This window comes from Polypterus senegalus, chromosome 14 (genome assembly GCF_016835505.1).
Source record: "Polypterus senegalus isolate Bchr_013 chromosome 14, ASM1683550v1, whole genome shotgun sequence".
NCBI lineage: Eukaryota > Metazoa > Chordata > Cladistia > Polypteriformes > Polypteridae > Polypterus > Polypterus senegalus.
Genome location: NC_053167.1, coordinates 79992383 through 80011521, shown reverse-complemented (window position 1 = coordinate 80011521; position 19139 = coordinate 79992383). Strand labels below are relative to the sequence as shown.

Here is a 19139-nt window from a genome sequence, read left to right as displayed (position 1 = left end):
ACCATTTCAATAATTCACAGTAAAACGATGCTCTGGACATGCCAGAAGCATCACTAAACTGACATTTTATAAACTGTTGTTTTGTCCTGGTTTCATGTCTACCTCATGCTGCCAGACTTAGGATCCCTGCTTCTCCGCAATGGAATACACGCGTTCGAAAAATTGGATGAGGCAGAAATGAACACTGAAATGCTACGTATAAAGCTTTGTTGGATGCTCAAACCACTCAATTTAGGAATCCTTGGTGCAGTTATTCCTTCCTCCGGAGGAGAGATGGCGCTAGAGAATTATCTTTGTATATGAAAGTTTCCGCCGTGTGCAAGGTTCCTCAATGGTTTCCTGGCGGCGCCGTATTGCGGACACTCATACAGAGGGCGGGGGAGGGCATAATGTACAGAGGAGGATTCAGCTCTGGAAGCTGTTAGGGCTAGCGTCCACCATTTTGGCTCTAGCGATTCTGTCTTGTCATTTTTCTGTCTGCCCGGCGTTTGAGCCACAATGGCGTTAGTCGTATAACCTCCTCGACTCAACAAGCCCGCGGGGGAAAGAGATAATACTGAGGGTAAATATTCGGGCAGTTTGTGAACGTGTTCTTTCTGTGGTTGACTGTTGGGGGTGTTTATTATTTTTTACTGACAGGTGCTTTCATAAAGGGCCAATTGAAGCTCGTTTTTCTTAATTTCTTCGAAACGGAACGAAGGTTGGATTTCTTCCTGATTACAGGAGAGTTTCTTTGACAACAGACGTGCAAGGCGATGTGAACGCGGGGGCAGACAAGCGCCAGTTTGTTGCAGCGCCGACATCTCGACTCGCTGTGAACCTTGCCTACATTTAAATTGCCCTCTCTTCATCGGAGCCCGGAGATGATAAGTTTCCCCGGTTTGGCCACTGCTGGCGACGGTGAGAGGAACAATATGGCGCCGGGATTCTCTGCCGTTGGACCAGTCCGAGCCTGAAGCCGGGGACGTTACATGATGAACCTCTGCGCGCAGTACTTAAGGTACACTCGCTTCCTTCAATTTTAAAATGCCTGTTGTGATTTAATGTTGCCTTGGACGTTTTTAATGCCAGATGATATTTTTTCCACGGTGCTGTATCAAGAGTATACAATACAGATTGTCGCGACATACAATTTTGGCGATATGTTAAAATTATGTATTGTCCCTTTTTTGACTTGTGGCGCGTCGTCTGTAGACCCAGTGAAGCAGGGTGTTTAGCATATCCAGAAAGAACTGGTGAGTCTGGCATGACTAACTGTGCAGCTTTGTTGTGCTCTGACTATTGAGCCTTGGGTTTGTAAGCCACTGTGCTAATATTCATTTAGAACCATTTCTCAGAATTGCGGGTCTCCTCCTGCTTAATCCCAAATATCTTACAAAAGGTGGGGATAACTTGCTTGACTTGCAGCGCAGAACCCAGTTGTATGTTTACGGTTTCGATTTTTTTGTCTCAGTCACGTGGGTTCACGTTCAAGGTTGTAAAGCGAATCATCACTGAACATGCTTGCTTCAAATTTTTTTAATATAATGTTGGACTACTAGGTAAACTTAACGAGGGTTGTAAACCAACTAATTTGATCTTTCATAAATAGTAGTCAAAATGATAAAAATGTAAGCGAAGCTTCTGGTTTTTGTAAGGACCCCTTGGGAAGGTTTAGAGTATTTTCATACTCTTCCTGCTCAGAAGCGATTTCAGTATCATCTCTTCACCTGCACGTGGGAGATTAGCTTATTGAGCGCCGTATTTCAAACGTATTCGACATGAAAAGGGTGCCCATTATTCATCGCTTCCGCACAGGACTTTTCATCGCACCGCTGGTAAACGTGGTACTTTTGCTGGGTTGGTTTGAACGACATTGTTGTATTCTGGTTTCCGGATCACTCATCGTGGCCTAGTTCCTGGCAGAGTAAGCATGTCACGTTTAAGGTCGATTGGAGTTTAAGTTTTAGATTACATATTACATTGGTAAGACAGAGAAAGATTGGAAGTCTGTTTCCGGTACAAACATGGCAACAAAACATCGCCCTGCTATAGTTTTCATACTAATAAACTGCCGCAGTGATGACATGCCAAATAGTGAGTCGGTATGGTTCCATTTGCCAGTTGCTTCCTGCCAAATGCTGAGCCATTTGAAATCTACTTGCAGTAGATGCTAAAGCGATTATTCAGGTGTTTTTGTACCATTTTATATTTTAATAGTCTTTTTAGGTGAGACGTGACAAAATTAATAGTATTTTGTTTGCCATAGGTCAAGTGGAAAGTTTTGTTTTAATTACTATTCTGTCCTTTGTTGTACAATGTTTGAATTTGGTTTGATCTTCAGACATGTTTTTTTTTCCGAACTTTTCCTGTCCTATGGTCATAAAGTGAAGAGTTTTCATTACGTCCTTGTTAGTGTAGTTATATAGTTCGTTTCAGCTGTCAATTCAGCCAGCCACCTATACGTGTATAGAATTCATCGTTTTGGGAAGTCTTTACCTGAATGCCAAGTGCAATTTATTTAGTCAGAACAAAATGTAAATTTTGTGTTTGTACCACAGTTAAAAACCTATTTCACGCGAATTATTAGTTTATTGCATTATCTTAATTAATGGATTGCATCTCCTGAAAAACGGAGTCTTTCAGGGAAGCAGTATTTGCACAAAAATGTGGTACCTGAAGTATGAACATTCCAATACTACACAGTTGTATGCACGTGCAGTGTTAAGACTAAGTACTTCTTCCTCACGGTTTCCAAACAGTCTGGCCATAATTAGAACATTATAGTAAATAAGTGAGCCCTGATGTGTACTTTTTCATCTTTGGTTTGTTCTTACCTTGCTCTTGTTGCTGCTAACATGCCCCCTGCATCCCCACAACTCTAAAGTAGATCTCTGGAATTTAATTAATGCGACTGGATTGAGACTTGTCAAAGACATACTCCCATTTTCTTTGTCATAGCTGAAAGCAAAGTTTCATGGCAAAATTTTATTAATTTCAATGTGAGTAGGCTAGTTTAGAATTTGTTTATCCTAATGTTTTATTGTAATCATTGTATAAATATTTCACAATTAAAGCAATTATACTAAAGAAAGGAAAGTAAACTTTATTAAAGGTTTAACTTTGAAGTAATTTTGCATGATTTTTGGGCATGTTCATGAGTACTCAAGTGCTCTTTTGTTGAATAGTACCTGATATTTGCTTTTGAATAAGATTTATTATTTTGAATTATGTGAGCTCTTAACAAGTAATGCATCATGATAGATAGATACTTTATTAATCCCCAAGGAGAAATTCACATACTCCGGCAGCAGCATACTGATAAAAACAATATTAAAGAGTGATGAGAACACAATGCAAGTTAAAAAATGCAAGGAGAGAGTGCGAGGCAGGTATAACACTCTATAATCTTCTATAGTGTTAATGCCCCCCCTGTGGAATTGAAGAGTCGCATAGTGTGCGGGAGGAACGATCTCCTCGGTCTGTCAGTGGAGCAGGACAGTGACCGCAGTTTGTCGCTGAAGCTGCTCCTCTGTCTGGCGATGATACTGTTCAGTTGGATGCAGTGGCTTCTCCATGATTGACAGGAGCTTGCTCAGCGCCTGTTGCTCTGCAGCTCTGTGCCTACAATAGAGCCTGCCTTCTTCACAAGTTTGTACAGGCGTGAGGCATCCCTCTTCTTTATGCTGCCGCCCCAGCACACCACCGCATAGAAGAGGGCGCTCGCCACAACCATCTGATAGAACATCTGCAGCATCTTATTGCAGATGTTGGACGCCAGCCTTCTAAGGAAGTATAGTCCGCTCTGTCCTCTCTTGCACAGAGCATCAGTTTTGGCAGTCCAGTCCAATTTATCATCCAGCTGCACTCCCAGGTATTTATAGGTCTGTACCCTCTGTCACCTCTGATGATCACAGGGTCCAGGAGTGGCCTGGGTCTCCTAAAATCCACCACCAGCTCCTTGGTTTTTCTGATGTTGAATTGTAGGTGGTTTGAGTCGCACAATTTAAAAAAAGTCCTTGATTAGGTTCCTATACTCCTCCTCCTCCTGCCCACTCCTGATGCAGCCCATGATATCCGTGTCGTCAGCAAACTTTTGCACGTGGCAGGAATCTGAGTTGTATTGGAAGTCTGATGTATATAGGCTGAACAGGACCCTGGAACAGGAGAAAGCACAGTCCCCTGCGGCACTCCTGTGCTGCTGACCACAATGTCAGACCTGCAGTTCTCGAGACATACTGATGTCTGTCTGTAAGATAGTCCACGACCCACGCCACCAGGTATGATTCTACTCCCATCTCTGTCCGCTTGTCCCTAAGGAGCCGAGGTTGGATGGTGTTGAAGGTGCGAGAGAAGTCCAGAAACATAATTCTTACTGCACAACTGCCTCTGTCGAAGTGGGAGAGGGATCGGTGTAGCATATAGATGATGGCATCCTCCGCTCCCACTATCTCCTGGTATGCGAACTGCAGAGGTGTCTCTGATCTGTGGTGTTGTGGCTAAACTCTTCCTGTCAGACACAAATTTGAAGGCCTTCAGCTGTTTCATCCCACTGAACTAAAGATCAACAATTCTTAAGATCTGTGACACACTACACTACTTTGTTAAAGAGCATGCCAAACTTAACAGCAGTTGCTGGCTCTCTTCACCTTAAGATTGCCAGATTAGATGATGGAAAACCCAAGTTGTTCATTGCTTCACAGCACAGCTTCAGATTTCCAAAGTATTATGAGCTCACCATATTTTGATAGCTTATTTACATGCTGCCTGGTAGCTTTAGTGATTGTACAAATGTTTTTCAGTTGTGTTGAGTTCAGCCGTAGTCTCTGACTGTCTTTTTCCTTTTTTCCATTCTGTATTGGATCGACAAATTTGAGACATTGGACAGACAAACTTTTCTTTTGCTTTCACAGTCCAGAACACCTGTGTGACTCCATTCAGACTGAACACCTATTGGTTGTCTGCTCTCACACACATGAGCCCATTTGGTAACTTAAGACAAAATGTGTTGAATTTGTTGTGGTTTGTCTCCGGCTACTATGACTGAGTCACTGGGGATCTCACGCTATATGATTTGTGGTCTCAGGCATGTGTTGGAACTGTCAACGACTTACTGAGGTTATGTACATGAAGGCTACTATTGAAAAAATTTAGATTAATTTAGTGTGACGAGGGCTTAATTTGCATGGCAGGTTTCCTTCCATGTGTGGTCCTCAACTGTTACGTATGGAAACCCAATTTTATAGAATTATGTCTTTGTTTTAGGTCATGACTCAAGTGTTCTATGGTGTTTATATCTTGATTTCGATTTTACTGCTGTTAGGAAATAGTTGCTGTTTGCAACAGTAGACTCACATATGTTTGGAATCGTCTGTATTGCTGCATTACCTAATTATGCATCACTTGGTCAGATGGTTTGCAGTAGCACTTCCAAATGTAGCACAAATGAAATAACTTCCTCGAATTGTAAAGTATTAAAGCATCTGTTCATTTTCTAAACACACTTATCGAAAGCAGGGTTATGAGAAAGCTGGAGCCTATCCCAGCAGGCATTGGACACAGTACATGAAAAGTATTAAGATGTACCTAAGAGTGCTCTGAACCCAGACTATCCTTGGATGTCATTTGTTTGAGTTCATTTGCGTTTTAAGAGGGCTGTCCTGATACATTTTCATGCTGGACTCAATGCTGTATTAAACCCAGATTTGATCGTAACCACCTGCATAGGTTCGTGAAACCCAATCAAGTGTAAATATTATAGTCCCGTTGTTACTAAAAGAGCATAAATCCACACCCATTAATGTCCAGTTTACTACCTTATAACATGGTAGTGATTAATATGGATAGAAGGTCTGCAGTAATGGCCCAACAGAGACAAGAAAAAAGGAAAAAACTTTTCGGCTTGGCTACTGAGGGAGAGCTGCTTATAGCTGAGTTGGACAAAAGGAAAAAACTTATCGTGGCAGTAGTGAAGTAACCAAATCAAAAACCTGAAAAGAGATAATACATTACATTAACTAAATGTCATTCACCATATAAACTCTCCTGGAAGTCAAAGACAAATGGTTCGATTTTGAATCGAATGACAAAAAACACAATTGTATACAATTAAGGCTTCACAGCTACCAGAGGAGGCAGAGACTGTTCTGAACATTCTGCAACTGCTGTTCCCTATGTTATTAGAGAAATGTTATCAAGCAGGTACCTGCCTCTAAATTCAGTTTTTTTTTAATGAGCTAATTTTTTTAGAGACCAGGTTGTTTGTATAGCCTGATGCCTTTTTCAATTTTATTTATAGAGCAGATAGATATTTGAACTTTTTCTTGCACTACAGTGTATTTAATGCCAACTTTGTTATTATGGAGTTCAATTCTCAGAAGATTTGTTAACCAAGGTATTGCTGTACTTAGGAAAGAGTCTTACCTTATTGTTATTGCTCTTATAATTGCCAGCTTTCTTTTATTGCGGCCAGATCGGCAAGTTCAACAACTAGTTCTTCATGCATTTGCTGTTATTAAGGTACACTGGGAATATCTGACAGTGGAATGCAGTAAGGACTATTTCATATCTCTGTTGTGTAAGGCATAGCTAACCAGCATTTTGCACAATTTCTTTAACTGATGTCACATTATGTGACTTCTAGTTGTTGGGTAGGTCAGATTTGCTGACCACAGTGGCTGATGTTGTCTCCGGACCATGTCAGTTTAAACAAATGAAAATTGCTGGGCACGTCTGCTCTACCAAGTGCATGACGACCTTCCAGCGCAGTTGTCCTCGCCCCATTTATTGTCTGCTGATAGCCCACTGCCCGATGGAGCTGATCTTGTACAAAGGATTAACAAGTATGGTGAGTTCAACCACAATCTCATTCCTTTTTTTTCTTTTTCTATTCTGTTGTGTTATGTAAAATACAAGACATCGGACTTACAAGATTCTCTTGTGAGGTCTAAAACACCTGCAATTCCTTATTGCTTGTTGCTGCATTATGCGCATTGTACTTCCAGATGAGTATTCATTGGTTGTCAGCTTTCATGCACACAGAGTTCGCCCTTCTACTAAAGACAAAATCAAACCTTTTCCTTGTCATAGACGGTTGCAGTATAGTTGTAGTCATTTGCTGGGCATGCTATGTTACATAAGTGGTTTCACGGGGTTGTGTAGCTGAGGTGGTGACTTCTTTAGACTTCCTTAGATAATGTAATGTAAATGAAGACTACAACTGAAAATCTCTGGATAAGTCACATAATGCGACATAACCTTTAGGGTAGTGCTGGGGGGTATACCGGTTCATACCAAAAACCGTTTTTTATTTTTATGACATGGATTTTTCTTATACTGGAACACCGGTTTAAAGTGCCTAAAGAACATTCAGAACATGACGCAGCGGGAAACTGTTTAAGGTGTTTACCTGTTTCACTGCTGCACCGGTAAATACGCATGCATCGGAGTACATGCGTTAGTGGAGGTATTGAGCGGTGAAAATGGACATAGAACATTCCGAAATGGAAGCTGTAGCAGATGATAAAGTTGAACATGATGACACAGAAGAACTTTTGACGAAAAAAGGTGCCGTGTCTGTTGTCTGGAGATAACTTTGGTTTTAAAAGGTCGGATGTGAACCATTATTTTCAAATGTGTGAATACTGTTTCTGTACTACTGGTTAATACTGCAAGCCAAGTTGTACTTGTTTTATTTTATTTTTTTTCAACACTGTGTAATGTACCTGGTTACTGTGTAATAGTGAGACTATGCCGGCTCGCTACAGACTCCCTCTTCCCAAATGGGAGTCTGTTGAACCAGCACCGTTAATAGTTTTCACCGAGATGAGCTGAGAAATCTCATTGAAGCCATGGATGGTGAAAAGTGCTCAAGTGCTTTTGTTAAAAACAGTCAAAAATAAAACCAAAAGTGTCTGTTGTGCAGTGTTCAGAAAAATACAGTACCCAAATAAATAGCAAATTCATAGAACCAGTGAAACGTGGGGGTAAAATCCATAATAAATAAATCAGTTAAAATAGAGGTTAAAATGCAGTCTCTCTCCTTGCCTGATCGCAGCACACCAGCTTCTGTCTCTGTGGTTCACCATTCACTGGCGCTTGTAGCACAAATTGCTTTCTGCCAACCCCTGTCTTGGCTGCCACCACACTGCGCAGCCAGACCGTCTGAGGTCGGCGCACCTCCTGTCTGTCTTTGTACTCGCTCTTCTGATCCATCTGGAGGTCTTACATTTTGCTTGCCCCACTCTACATGCTTAGTCAGTGGAGTGAACCAGCCCCTAGATCACCTCAGCCTGCGCTACCTCATGGAGCTCCAGCTCGTGCTGCCTTCTCCTTCCCGGTGTCTGGATCGACTCCCATGACTGCCTTTTCCCTTTTTTTAACCTCCTTGTGTTCTCTCTTTTCTTTTTTCCTTCCCCCTATCCTGCTGGCCCATAAATATGTCTCCGTGGGCACAGCACCTTATTCACATGCCGCAGTTCAGTTTGTAAAGATGTCATCACCAAGTTGCACTTGTTTTATTTTATTTTATTCTGGTGAATACTGTGTAATGCACTTGGGCTTGAAGTTTTGAAGTAATAGTATTATTACTGGAAGTTGCAATATTATTTATTTTATTATTATTTATTATTTTAAATATTATGCAGTTTAATGATGGTAAAGTTGTTTAAAAAGTCACTTTAACATGTCAGTGGACAGAGATTGTTAACATTAACAGAAAGTGTAGTTGGTTTACAAAAAATATTTACTGTTTATTCCTTTTCTAAGACATGTTCAGTGCAATACAACTTTTGACAAGCACCTCTGGATATTTTACTAAGCCTAAATGCCTCTTTGGATGATTGACAATATGTTGTCAAAATTTTAGTTTAATTTGTTTTCAAAATTTGTTCAATAAAAAGGTGGTATATTTTGACTGCAACTGTCATGCAATGTGATTCCTCCTCTTCATTAGTGCCTCATTAGTGCCCTCCACCTTGAAAACTCTCACTTTATGGGGCCATGCAAAGCTGTATTAATACTTGTGTGCACATTAAAATGTTTTTTTGTACAATGTACAATTCTTATAACAGTGGAATAGATTATTCTTAGCCAGTCTACTGCATTAATTGCAGTGGAAAAAGTGGTTAAGTAAGCAACGCACAATTTGTGTTGTATTTAAGCTGGAAATGTATAAATTACATACTTATGTATGAAAAAGCATTATTGAGTACATCCTTGATTTATACATGTGTACAATATGGCATAGGTGACATTAGGTAGGTTGGCAGTCCTGTTAAAACCCTGCTTTACTTCAGTTTGATGTTTCACACCGTACGTAATTGAATGGAATATAGTATCAGTAGGGCTCTTTGAATATATATTTTTTTCATTTTATTTTTCCCCCCCTTTTATTTCTCTGGTTATTTTTTTTTATTTTGACATTTGCTTTTTTACCCCTTTTACTGTAAAAGTATTTGTAAGCATCTATAATAACACAGACAATAGCTAAGTGGGGCTTTAAATTCTTTATAATGGCACTTTTGCATATTTTTTAATTGAAATGACGTACTTGCACAAATTACATTTACACATATCCAGTAAGATCAAGAAGGTTGTTAGACCATACATTGATTGAATGAATGAATGAATGAATGATTAATGTTCACACTATAGCTGAAAGTAGATAGCGTTTATTCAAACATAAGTAACAGTATCATTCACAGCTTAAGTAATCTTAAATCAATTTAACTAACAGGGCATACATGTTATATGTTCTTAATCAGAGCTATTTATTTTAACTTTGTTTTGTGAGATTCCATCTCTGATGTACACTGAATTTTGTAGTTCTAGCTAAAAGTAAAAGAAGGTAAACTAATAGATATAAAAGAGGAGGATCTCTAAAAATTTGAACGCTCCTTTTGGTGCTGAAGTAAACCAACCCAATTTAAATTAGGTTGCAAAGTAATGCTTTTTAAACCAGTTAAGTTTAAAGTATAAGTTCAATAGTTTTCAGGTCAAAAGTTATTTTTTAGGTTCTAGAGTCATGAAGACAGTCATTGCAGAGGAGAGAAACAGCCAGCCTTTCTACATTTTTATGTGCTTTTGAGTTTATGCTGCACCTTTGGAATAATATTGGTAGGCAGGCTTTTTTGAGAATGTTCACGACTCTTCAGAATGTTTTCCATTTGGATATTATGGGTCTTGCTTGACTACCATTTTCTTGGCAGTTAGAAATTGATGATCAGGAGATGCATCTAATCCAGATTTATTAGCGGAAAAACCCTGGCTGGTATGTTCTGGCGAGGTTTGGAAGGTGTTGGTCAAATCGGTAGTTCAGAAATAAATGTAATATGATTAATCAATCAGCTGTTGGTGATAACAGTCTTAACTTTTAGTACCTTACTAGGCTGACCCGCCTTTTAAGGCGACCGACTTTTAAGTTGACCACTTCTTAAGGCAGTTCAATATGTAGATCAATTTGATATTTTATACAAACTCATTAATTTGGTTATATTGCATTTGAGCGGTATTACTTTAATACTCGTAGTTTTGTTATTTTTGTGAGGAAATTTAAACTTTTTTTCTATATTGAGGTCGCCCTTTTGAACCCCCCTGATATTTACTACGCGGTGAGGCATTTGTACTCCATCAACATTAGTTATTTCCAGAGACATAATTTTGTCTATTTTTCCAGCGCATCGCGCACAAAAGCAAGGGAACAATGGGAGCACCAGAACTCTGCTCATATCATGTCGCTTCGTACCGCAAACTGCAAGTAGTAAGTCTTTGATAAGCGGAATACCACTACGCTTTCCACTCATGGGACGAAAGGACAATCCTGACCGCTTTTATATAGTAAGAAAGAAGAAGAAGAAGATATCGCACAGTCTGGAGTAGAAAAATCATCTTTTACCTGGAAAAACGAAACTACAAATCCCATCGTGCATTGCAAAATGGACGGGGCGTGTGTGTAACTCCGCACCTGTGTAGCACTCACGGGACGGAAGGACACTCCCGACCGCTTTTATATAGAAGGATGGTTAACAGAGCTGATGAGATAGACTGAATGAAGAATAGAGATGTAACAAGAACAATAATTTGGTTCTATTTTGGTACCAAAGCTCTGAAAATGTAATGGTACCAGCTTTTTTTTTTTTTTTAATACAGAAACTGTAGTACTGATTAAGTTGGTACTACACTAATGCATGACTATAGATAAATTACTACAGAAGGCAAAATAATACATGAGATAAACTTGAGTGATACTACATAATAAAGGGCTTATAGTGTTGATACAGAGCCTCATCAACATACGTTGAAAAGAACAACAGCAGAGATTATGTCTGGAAATGCTTCTGTGTTTGCACAAGAAAATTTCAGTATGGAGGTCATCGAACTTATTTAAAATTAATAAAAAAAAAAAAGAGAAACACACACATTGGCTTGCATTTTTGTCACTTTTATCCCATTATAGAATTAATTCAGAAGCAGATTTATGCATGTTTTGAGAACTAAGTAACGTTACTAATCAATATGGTATAATCATTTAGCTTGTATTGTCACACATTGTAAGATATTTTAAATACTGTATTTAATTATTACCTAATTATTTAATCTATATATATATATATATATATATAAATGAATAAATAAAATTCATTAAGGGCACGCAAGACAGAGCCCCGCCCGCCAACTCTAACCCTCCCACTGCCTCATAGGAAACGCACGCCATCTGTAACCTTCATCCCGAGTCCAGCGTCTCTCTCGAAGCACGCAACAACTCGCCAAACACAGTCGCTTTCATCTGTGCAAAAGTCCACATGCATCTCTGAGCCACGTTGACTTTACACCACACGCAAGACAGAGAGCCACGTCTGCCAACTCTAAGACCATGGGATATGTACGCATTTAGTGTATAAATGGATATAAATAATTGTATGTAAATGATTCGCCAAAATCTGTTGTATGTAAACGAAACTGTTTAAAACTTTAAATGGCACTTTTACCACTCGCAATGGGGTGGACGCGCTGACTTATCGTGTCGACTGGGCAACACAGTGAATGCGGCGTCTATCTATATATGTCTATGTTTTCCGAAGCCTGCTACAGAAAGGTACTCTCTCGACCATTGGCATTGGTTTCGCTCCTTGCTATTTCCGTTATACTGCGACGGTGGTTTCCTAAGCCTTTCTTATACTGAATTCCTTTCTCATCGTTTTCCGTTCCTATTCTTACACCGCCGTATGTTACGGGCTTCAGCTAGTTATTATTAATTATTTGATTATTTGTAAGATATTTGTTAGGCAGCATAGAATGGTGGTCTGTAGGGTGATGTTGGATATCAAGAAGAAAAGGGGAGTGAGGGCAGAGACAGTAATCAAAGAGTGGAAGTTGAAAAAGGAACACTAAGGTCGAGTTCAGGGAATAGGTAAGACGGACACAGTGGCAGTGAACTGGGCACCGACAGCAGAAGTGGTAAGGGAGACAGCTAGAAGGATGCTTGGTGTGATATCTGGACAGTGGAAGAAAGATAGAGATGCCTGGTGGTGGAAAGGAGAAGTGCAGCAGAGGATACAGGAGAAGAGATTGGCAAAGAAGTAGTGGGATAGTCAGAGAGATGCAGAAAGTAGACAGGAATACAAGGAGACGAGGCATAAGGTGAAGAGAGAGGTGGTGATGGCTAAAGAAAATACGTATGATGAGTTGTATGAGAAGTTGGACACTAAGGAGGGAGAAGAGGACCTGTACCAATTGGCTAGACAGAGGGATCGAACTGAGAAAGATGTGCAGCAGGCTAGGGTGATAAAAGATAAAGATGGAAACGTACTCACAAGCGTGGAAAGTGTGTTGAGCAGATGGAAAGACTATTTTGAAAGGCTGATGAATGAAGAGAGAGTGTGAAGGCTTGAATGATGGAGAGAGAATGAATCAGGAAGTGAAACGGATTAGCAAGGAGGAAGTAATGACAGCTATGAAGTAGATGAAGAATGGAAAGGCCGTTGGTCCAGATCACATACCTTTGGAAGCATGGAGGTGTTTAGGAGAGATGGCAGTGGAGATTTTAACCAGATTATTTAATGGAATCTTGGAAAGTGTGAGGATGCCTGAGGAGCGTAGAAGTAGGAAACTGGTATCGACTTTTAAGAATAAGGGGGATGTGCTGAACTATACTAACCGCTGGGGGATAAAATTGATGACCCACAGTAGAAAGTTAGGGTGATGATTAGTGAGCAGCAGTATGGTTTCATGCCAGGAAAGAGCACTACAGATGCAAAGTTTGCTCTGAGGGAGTTGATGGGAAGTATAGCGAAGGCCAGAAGGAGTTGCATTGTGTCTTTGCAAAGAAAGCATATGACAGAGTGCCTAGAGAGGAGTTGTGATATTGTATGAGGAAGTCTTAAGTGGCAGAGAAGTAAGTAACAGTGGTATGGGATATATATGAGGGAAGTGTGACAGTAGTGAAGTCTGCAGTAGGAGTGACAAATGTATTTAAGGTAAAGGTGGGATTACATCACAGATGAGCTGTGAGCCCTTTTATTTGCAATTGTGATGGACAGGTTGACAGATGAGATTAGACAGGAGAACCTGTGGACTATATTTGCTGATTACATTGTGATCTGTATCGAGTATAAGGAGCAGGTCGAGGAGACCCTGGAGAGGTGGAGATGTGTTCTACAGAGGAAAGCAGTTAAGGTCAGTAGGAACAAGACAGAATACATACGAATGAATGATAGGGAGGTGAGAATGGTGGGGATGCAGAGAGTAGAGATGGCGAAGGTGCATGACTTTAAATACACTGGATTAGCAGTACAGAGTAACAAGGAGTGTGGAAGAGAGGTAAAGAAGAGAGTGCTGGCAGGGTGAAATGGGTGGAGAAGAGTGTCAGGAGTGGTGCTTAGATTTATCAATTGGCAGAGTGTGTGCTGAAGAGATTTCCACTGATGGGCCAGCCTCTGCAATGTCTTTGTGTGAAATTGACACATGAGGAGTTGATGCTGCACCTTCATTAGTTTGTGGTGTTTTTTTCTGAAATAACTGAGCAGTATTGTTTTCTGAAAATTTTTTTGCTCATGTTGGTAAAATGTTTGGAAAAAATTAAAAGTACCTATAAATAAGACTTTTGAGTGGGAAAGTGAGAGCCTGTTGGATATTCAATGCACACTTGCACTACGGCAGGGCAAGATATGAACAAAAAAGGAATGGCAGATGGGTCACAAAACTACGGAAGCATATTAGGGCCTCGGTGAAGAAAAAAAAATACTGGCACATTAAAGAAAAAAAAACTATGTTGAGAATAAAGTCGACATGTTGACTTTATTCTCGACATTTCCACTTTATTCTCGTTGCTTATTTTGTCATTAAAGTAGAATGTTGTAAACTAAACCATCTTAAAATCAATGTTTAATTTACTAGATTTTCTCAAACCCTATCATAAGGTAATGTAGTACATTAAGTGCTTTGTGTTAAGTGTTCCCCGACCGAGTTGTTAATCACTACGCGCTTCTTAAACGGACTTCCTCTTGCTCTGAGGAGGCATCTGCAGGGATTGCCGCACAGAATGCATTCACTTGATGATATTCCTGCTCTCTGAACATTTACATTGCTAAGATAAATACTTGATATCATTTTTATGATGAAATGCATTAAAGCAGGTATTAAAAATACATGGTAGTGTGGCGGTAGTGCTGCTCCCTCGCAGTAAGGGGTCCCAGGTATATGTTAAGTGTAGAGAACTTTATGGCAGGTGTGACGAGGTTCCAAAATCTATACTAATAAAAGGCAAAGCCCTCACTCACTCACTCACTCACTCACTCACTCACTCACTCACTCACTCACTCACTCACTCACTCACTCACTCACTCACTCACTCACTCACTCACTCACTCACTCACTCACTCACTCACTCACTCACTCACTCACTCACTCACTCACTCACTCACTCACTCACTCACTCACTCACTCACTCACTCACTCACTCATCACTAATTCTCCAACTTCCCGTAGGTAGAAGGCTGAAATTTGGCAGGCTTATTCCTTACAGCTTACTTACAAAAGTTGGGCAGGTTTCATTTCGAAATTCTACGCGTAAGGGTCATAACTGGAACCTATTTTTTCCATATAATGTAATGGAGTTGAGTTGAGATGGCGTGGGCGGAGTTTCGTGTGACATCATCACGCCTCCTACGTAAGTATGTAGAGAACAAGGAAGAACTCCAAACAGCAATGAGCACAAAGCGCCATTTCACAATTGAGAAGGCAGAAAAACATTATGAAGCAAATGATGCATACAAGCATATTCATAAGTACAGCTACTGCGGAAACAAAGCACGGCGTGAACCGTAAGTTTATATTAAATTAAGTTCATAGACAGGCTGCCACTAGCGTTTGTAATTTAGTGCCTGCCCATATAAGGCCGTCCATCAGCGGCAATCCAATACAAACACTGCGGGTAAATATTCACGTGTGAAGGACTGTGCTTATGCAGAGGAAGATGAGATGGTCAGGGTGGTGTTTGGCACAAACTCATTGAAACTGCGAGAGAAACTTTTAAGTGCGGGTCTTAGCTGACATTACACGAGATGGCACCAGCACAGCTGGGAACCTTCGATGCAAGAACACCAAGCTGCTCACGTGAACTGACGCAGTGCACAGACAAAAGCAACAGTTCCAAAGAGTGCTGAACAAAAACCGAATTACACAATTGAGAAGGCAGCAAAAAAATATGAAGCGTCTGATACATAGAATCATATTCATAAGTGCAGCTACTGCGGAAACAAAGCACACGGTGGAAAAAGTGAATGTCCCGCTAAAGGAAGACAGTGTAAAAAAAACCCGTGCATGCAGTTTGTCACATCTCAGATAAAGAGGAAGACGAGCTGTTTATTGATGCAGTAAGAAACTAATCGATGAATGAAACCTCTTATCTTTACAACGATTGACAAACACGGAATGTAACTTGAACACAACACATCGTACAAATACGACCTGATTGAAACAAATAATGATAATCAAATCCTTGATGACAGCAACATTCAATAACACTCACAAAACAATTACTGTATATTGACAATCATGTTACGTTATTTTTAAAATGTTCCCTTTTTCATAACTTCTACTTCTCCACTGCGATACGCGGGTATATATATAAATGTATATATATACCCCGATCTACATACATACTCGCATAGACAAGCCACACGCTGTGGCTAATTGTAGAGTCTTAAGCCTCTAATGCGACATTCGAGGTTCGATTCCCGAGGGGATGCACTGAGTATGTACGCGCTACCGATTCATTTTACCTTAGCATCTCCTTGGTTTGGGACGTATGAAAAATATTAGGTTAACAGAATCATGTTACGTTATTTTTAAAATGTTTCCCTTTATTAGCACAAGCACAGCTGAGAAGCTTGATGCATGTACTCCATAACGCGTTAAAAAAATAACGCATTTAATCACACTTTCAATTCCAAGCAAACGGGAACTTTTGTCAATGCATGATTTCCTGGTACATCCATTACACTGATGCACACATCACAGCTACAAAAATGTTAGAGTCGGAATAAAGCGCTCTACGACTGATCATTTCGACTTCCAGCGAAGCCTTGATAAAAGCATGGTTTTGTGCACACTGAAAAGCAAACAAAATTAGATGCATTACAGAAAGCGGACTTTGTGGCTCTTACTGGGGATCATTGGACTTCCGTGACCGTTAGTAATTCTAATTACATCTAATTACAAAATGTTCAATGATCACACTGTTTTAGCCTAATGTACAAAATAATTTTGGCTAATGTTACTCAGAGTTTAAAGATTAAGTTGGTCAAATTACCTTTTATGTTTCTGACTTATTTTTTAAGAAGAAAAACTGCACTTTATGTTGAAATTTTGGTTATTATTATTTAAAGACAATACTATTCTGAAAATCTACTTAAAGTACTTAAACTACCACTTTATTTTTAAGTCTGCCCAATTTTAACCAGGGATGATATTTTTGTTTCTGTTTTGAATTCAAATGCAGTTTAAAGGCTTTTTTTCAGAAATTAAAACAGCTTCAGTTTACAATATTCATGTCCATGTCTATTATTTGATTCTGTCGCCCACTAAAACACTTTTAAATTAAAAAAAAAACATTTGCGATTTGGGGCAAATTTCGTGTCGATTACATACGATTAATCAAGATTAATTCTTACACAGCCTCTAATTAATTGGATTAATTTTTTAATCGAGTCCCACCTAATATATATATATGTGGATATATATATGTAGATTTGTATATATATATGTATATACAGTATATATGTAGATATGTATATGTGTATATACAGTATGTATATATATATGTGTGTGTGTATATACAGTATGTGTATATATGTATATGTATATATATGTATGTGTGTATATGTATATATATATATATGCCAGCAACACTAATGACAAAACAATTACATTGTCAATCATGTTACGTTATTATTAAAATGTTTCCTTTTCTTTTTACTTCTCCGCTGCCAATCGCAGGTATTTTGATATATATATATATAAATATGACAACAACACTCATATCAATAACAAAACAATTACATTAATAATCATCTTACGTTATTTTTAAAATGTTTGCTTTTCTTTTTCATAACTTCTTTAACACACTACTTCTCCGCTGCGAAGCGCTGGTATTCTGCTAGTATTGAATATATGAATGGGTATTGCACAGGTTTAACTTAAATATTGTGTAAATGTTCGTGACCTGGTGGTCAGAGACACCAACACAGAATTCAATGGATATTTTTCTGAGCGGGCTTTCTTTATTACATGCGTGCTGTCTCTATCTGACGTATCAAAACCCCAATTCCTATCCTTCTTTTTTCTTTCTCTTCATAACCAATCACCACACAATAACACAAAGCATTTCATGCGCTACATAATTTATGAATTTACTGTTCTTTTTTTAAATGTTATTACAGTCAACATGTTGACTTTAATCTTGAGATAAACTGCGAGAATAAAGTGGAAATGTCAACTTTATTCTTGACATAAGCTTAGCAGCACTACACAGACTGCACTGACACTGAAAACAGAGACATCACTTCCTGACACCCTTTTTCTGATATCTGACAGGCTGGTTCCACTAGACTGTGGTTTTTTTTTATTATTTTATCAGTCCTCCTCTCGCCCACCCACCTCCACATCCTCTTTGCCTGTGAAGTGCGACTCTGCTCCCGCTATTAGCATGTACAGTCACCTCTCGCCCACCCACCTCTCAATACTCCTTGCTACTGTAATTAAGCTGCTCCATCAATCATTACCATGTACACCCCCTTCTCGAAAGCCCACCCCCTCATAATCTTTGCTTGTGAACTCCGCTCCTCCTCATCCCCACTATTAACTTTAGCACCGAGTAATCGGCAACATCACGTCCCGCGCCTCTCCCCTCGCAACTTGCGATCCTGCTTCTAAAATATTTGCCCACCTGCCCACTTGTCCCTTGCCATCTCTGCAGATCATTAGATCTGCGGCCGTCATCTCACAATGTCATGCGAGATGACAGCCGGGCGCTCAACTAAATTAGCCGGGTGGAGCGCCCGGCTAAAAAACGCTAGGGAGAACACTGCACAGTATTGTTCGATAAATGCAGGTGCTTAAATTAAAAGCCATTGAAAGGGATTTCTGTTTTTGCCATTCTACTGAAACATATAGAATTGGTTTTGGTATCAGAATACAAAAGCTCTGGTATTGGACATTCCTAGTGAATAATTCAAAAATATTAATAGTGGATATCTGACAGGTTTAAGGAGAAAAAAAAACAAAAAACCTTGTCCATTGCTCCAATATGGAATTAATCTTTTGTTTACACATTTTAAATGTAATTGATTTATAGCTGTAGCATGCAAAATATTAAAAGAAATAACTGCTTCAATTGAAACTTCTACCACTAGTCTTAAATCATGACTGAGCTTCCTGTTAGAACTTTAAATGATGAAGGTATTATGTGTTAATACTGCTGTGTTCAACAGACATTTAAATGGTGCAGCTGATACTGACATGATAAAAGAAAGTAAAGTTTTCACTGATCTATGTACATGTGATAATACCACTTCTACTACTACAACTATTACTTATGCTACTACTATGATACAGAAGGCCTATAGTTCTAAGTCTTAGTCTTACAAATGTGCAGTTAATAG

General features: G+C 39.3%; 1 protein-coding gene across 2 annotated transcripts in view; it reads left to right on the top strand.

Moving 5' to 3' along the window:
- The first annotated feature begins 419 nt into the window (after positions 1-419).
- The window catches only part of smg7 (SMG7 nonsense mediated mRNA decay factor), a 112837-nt gene continuing 94117 nt past the window's right edge, over positions 420-19139 (top strand). Inside the window, exon 1 of one of the 2 annotated variants that reach the window (XM_039735853.1) lies at positions 420-1000. In XM_039735853.1, coding sequence (XP_039591787.1) covers positions 972-1000 — 29 coding nt within the window. In that variant the 5' untranslated portion in view covers positions 420-971. The remainder of the gene's footprint in view (positions 1001-19139) is intronic. The other variant, XM_039735854.1, reaches the window with a different exon arrangement.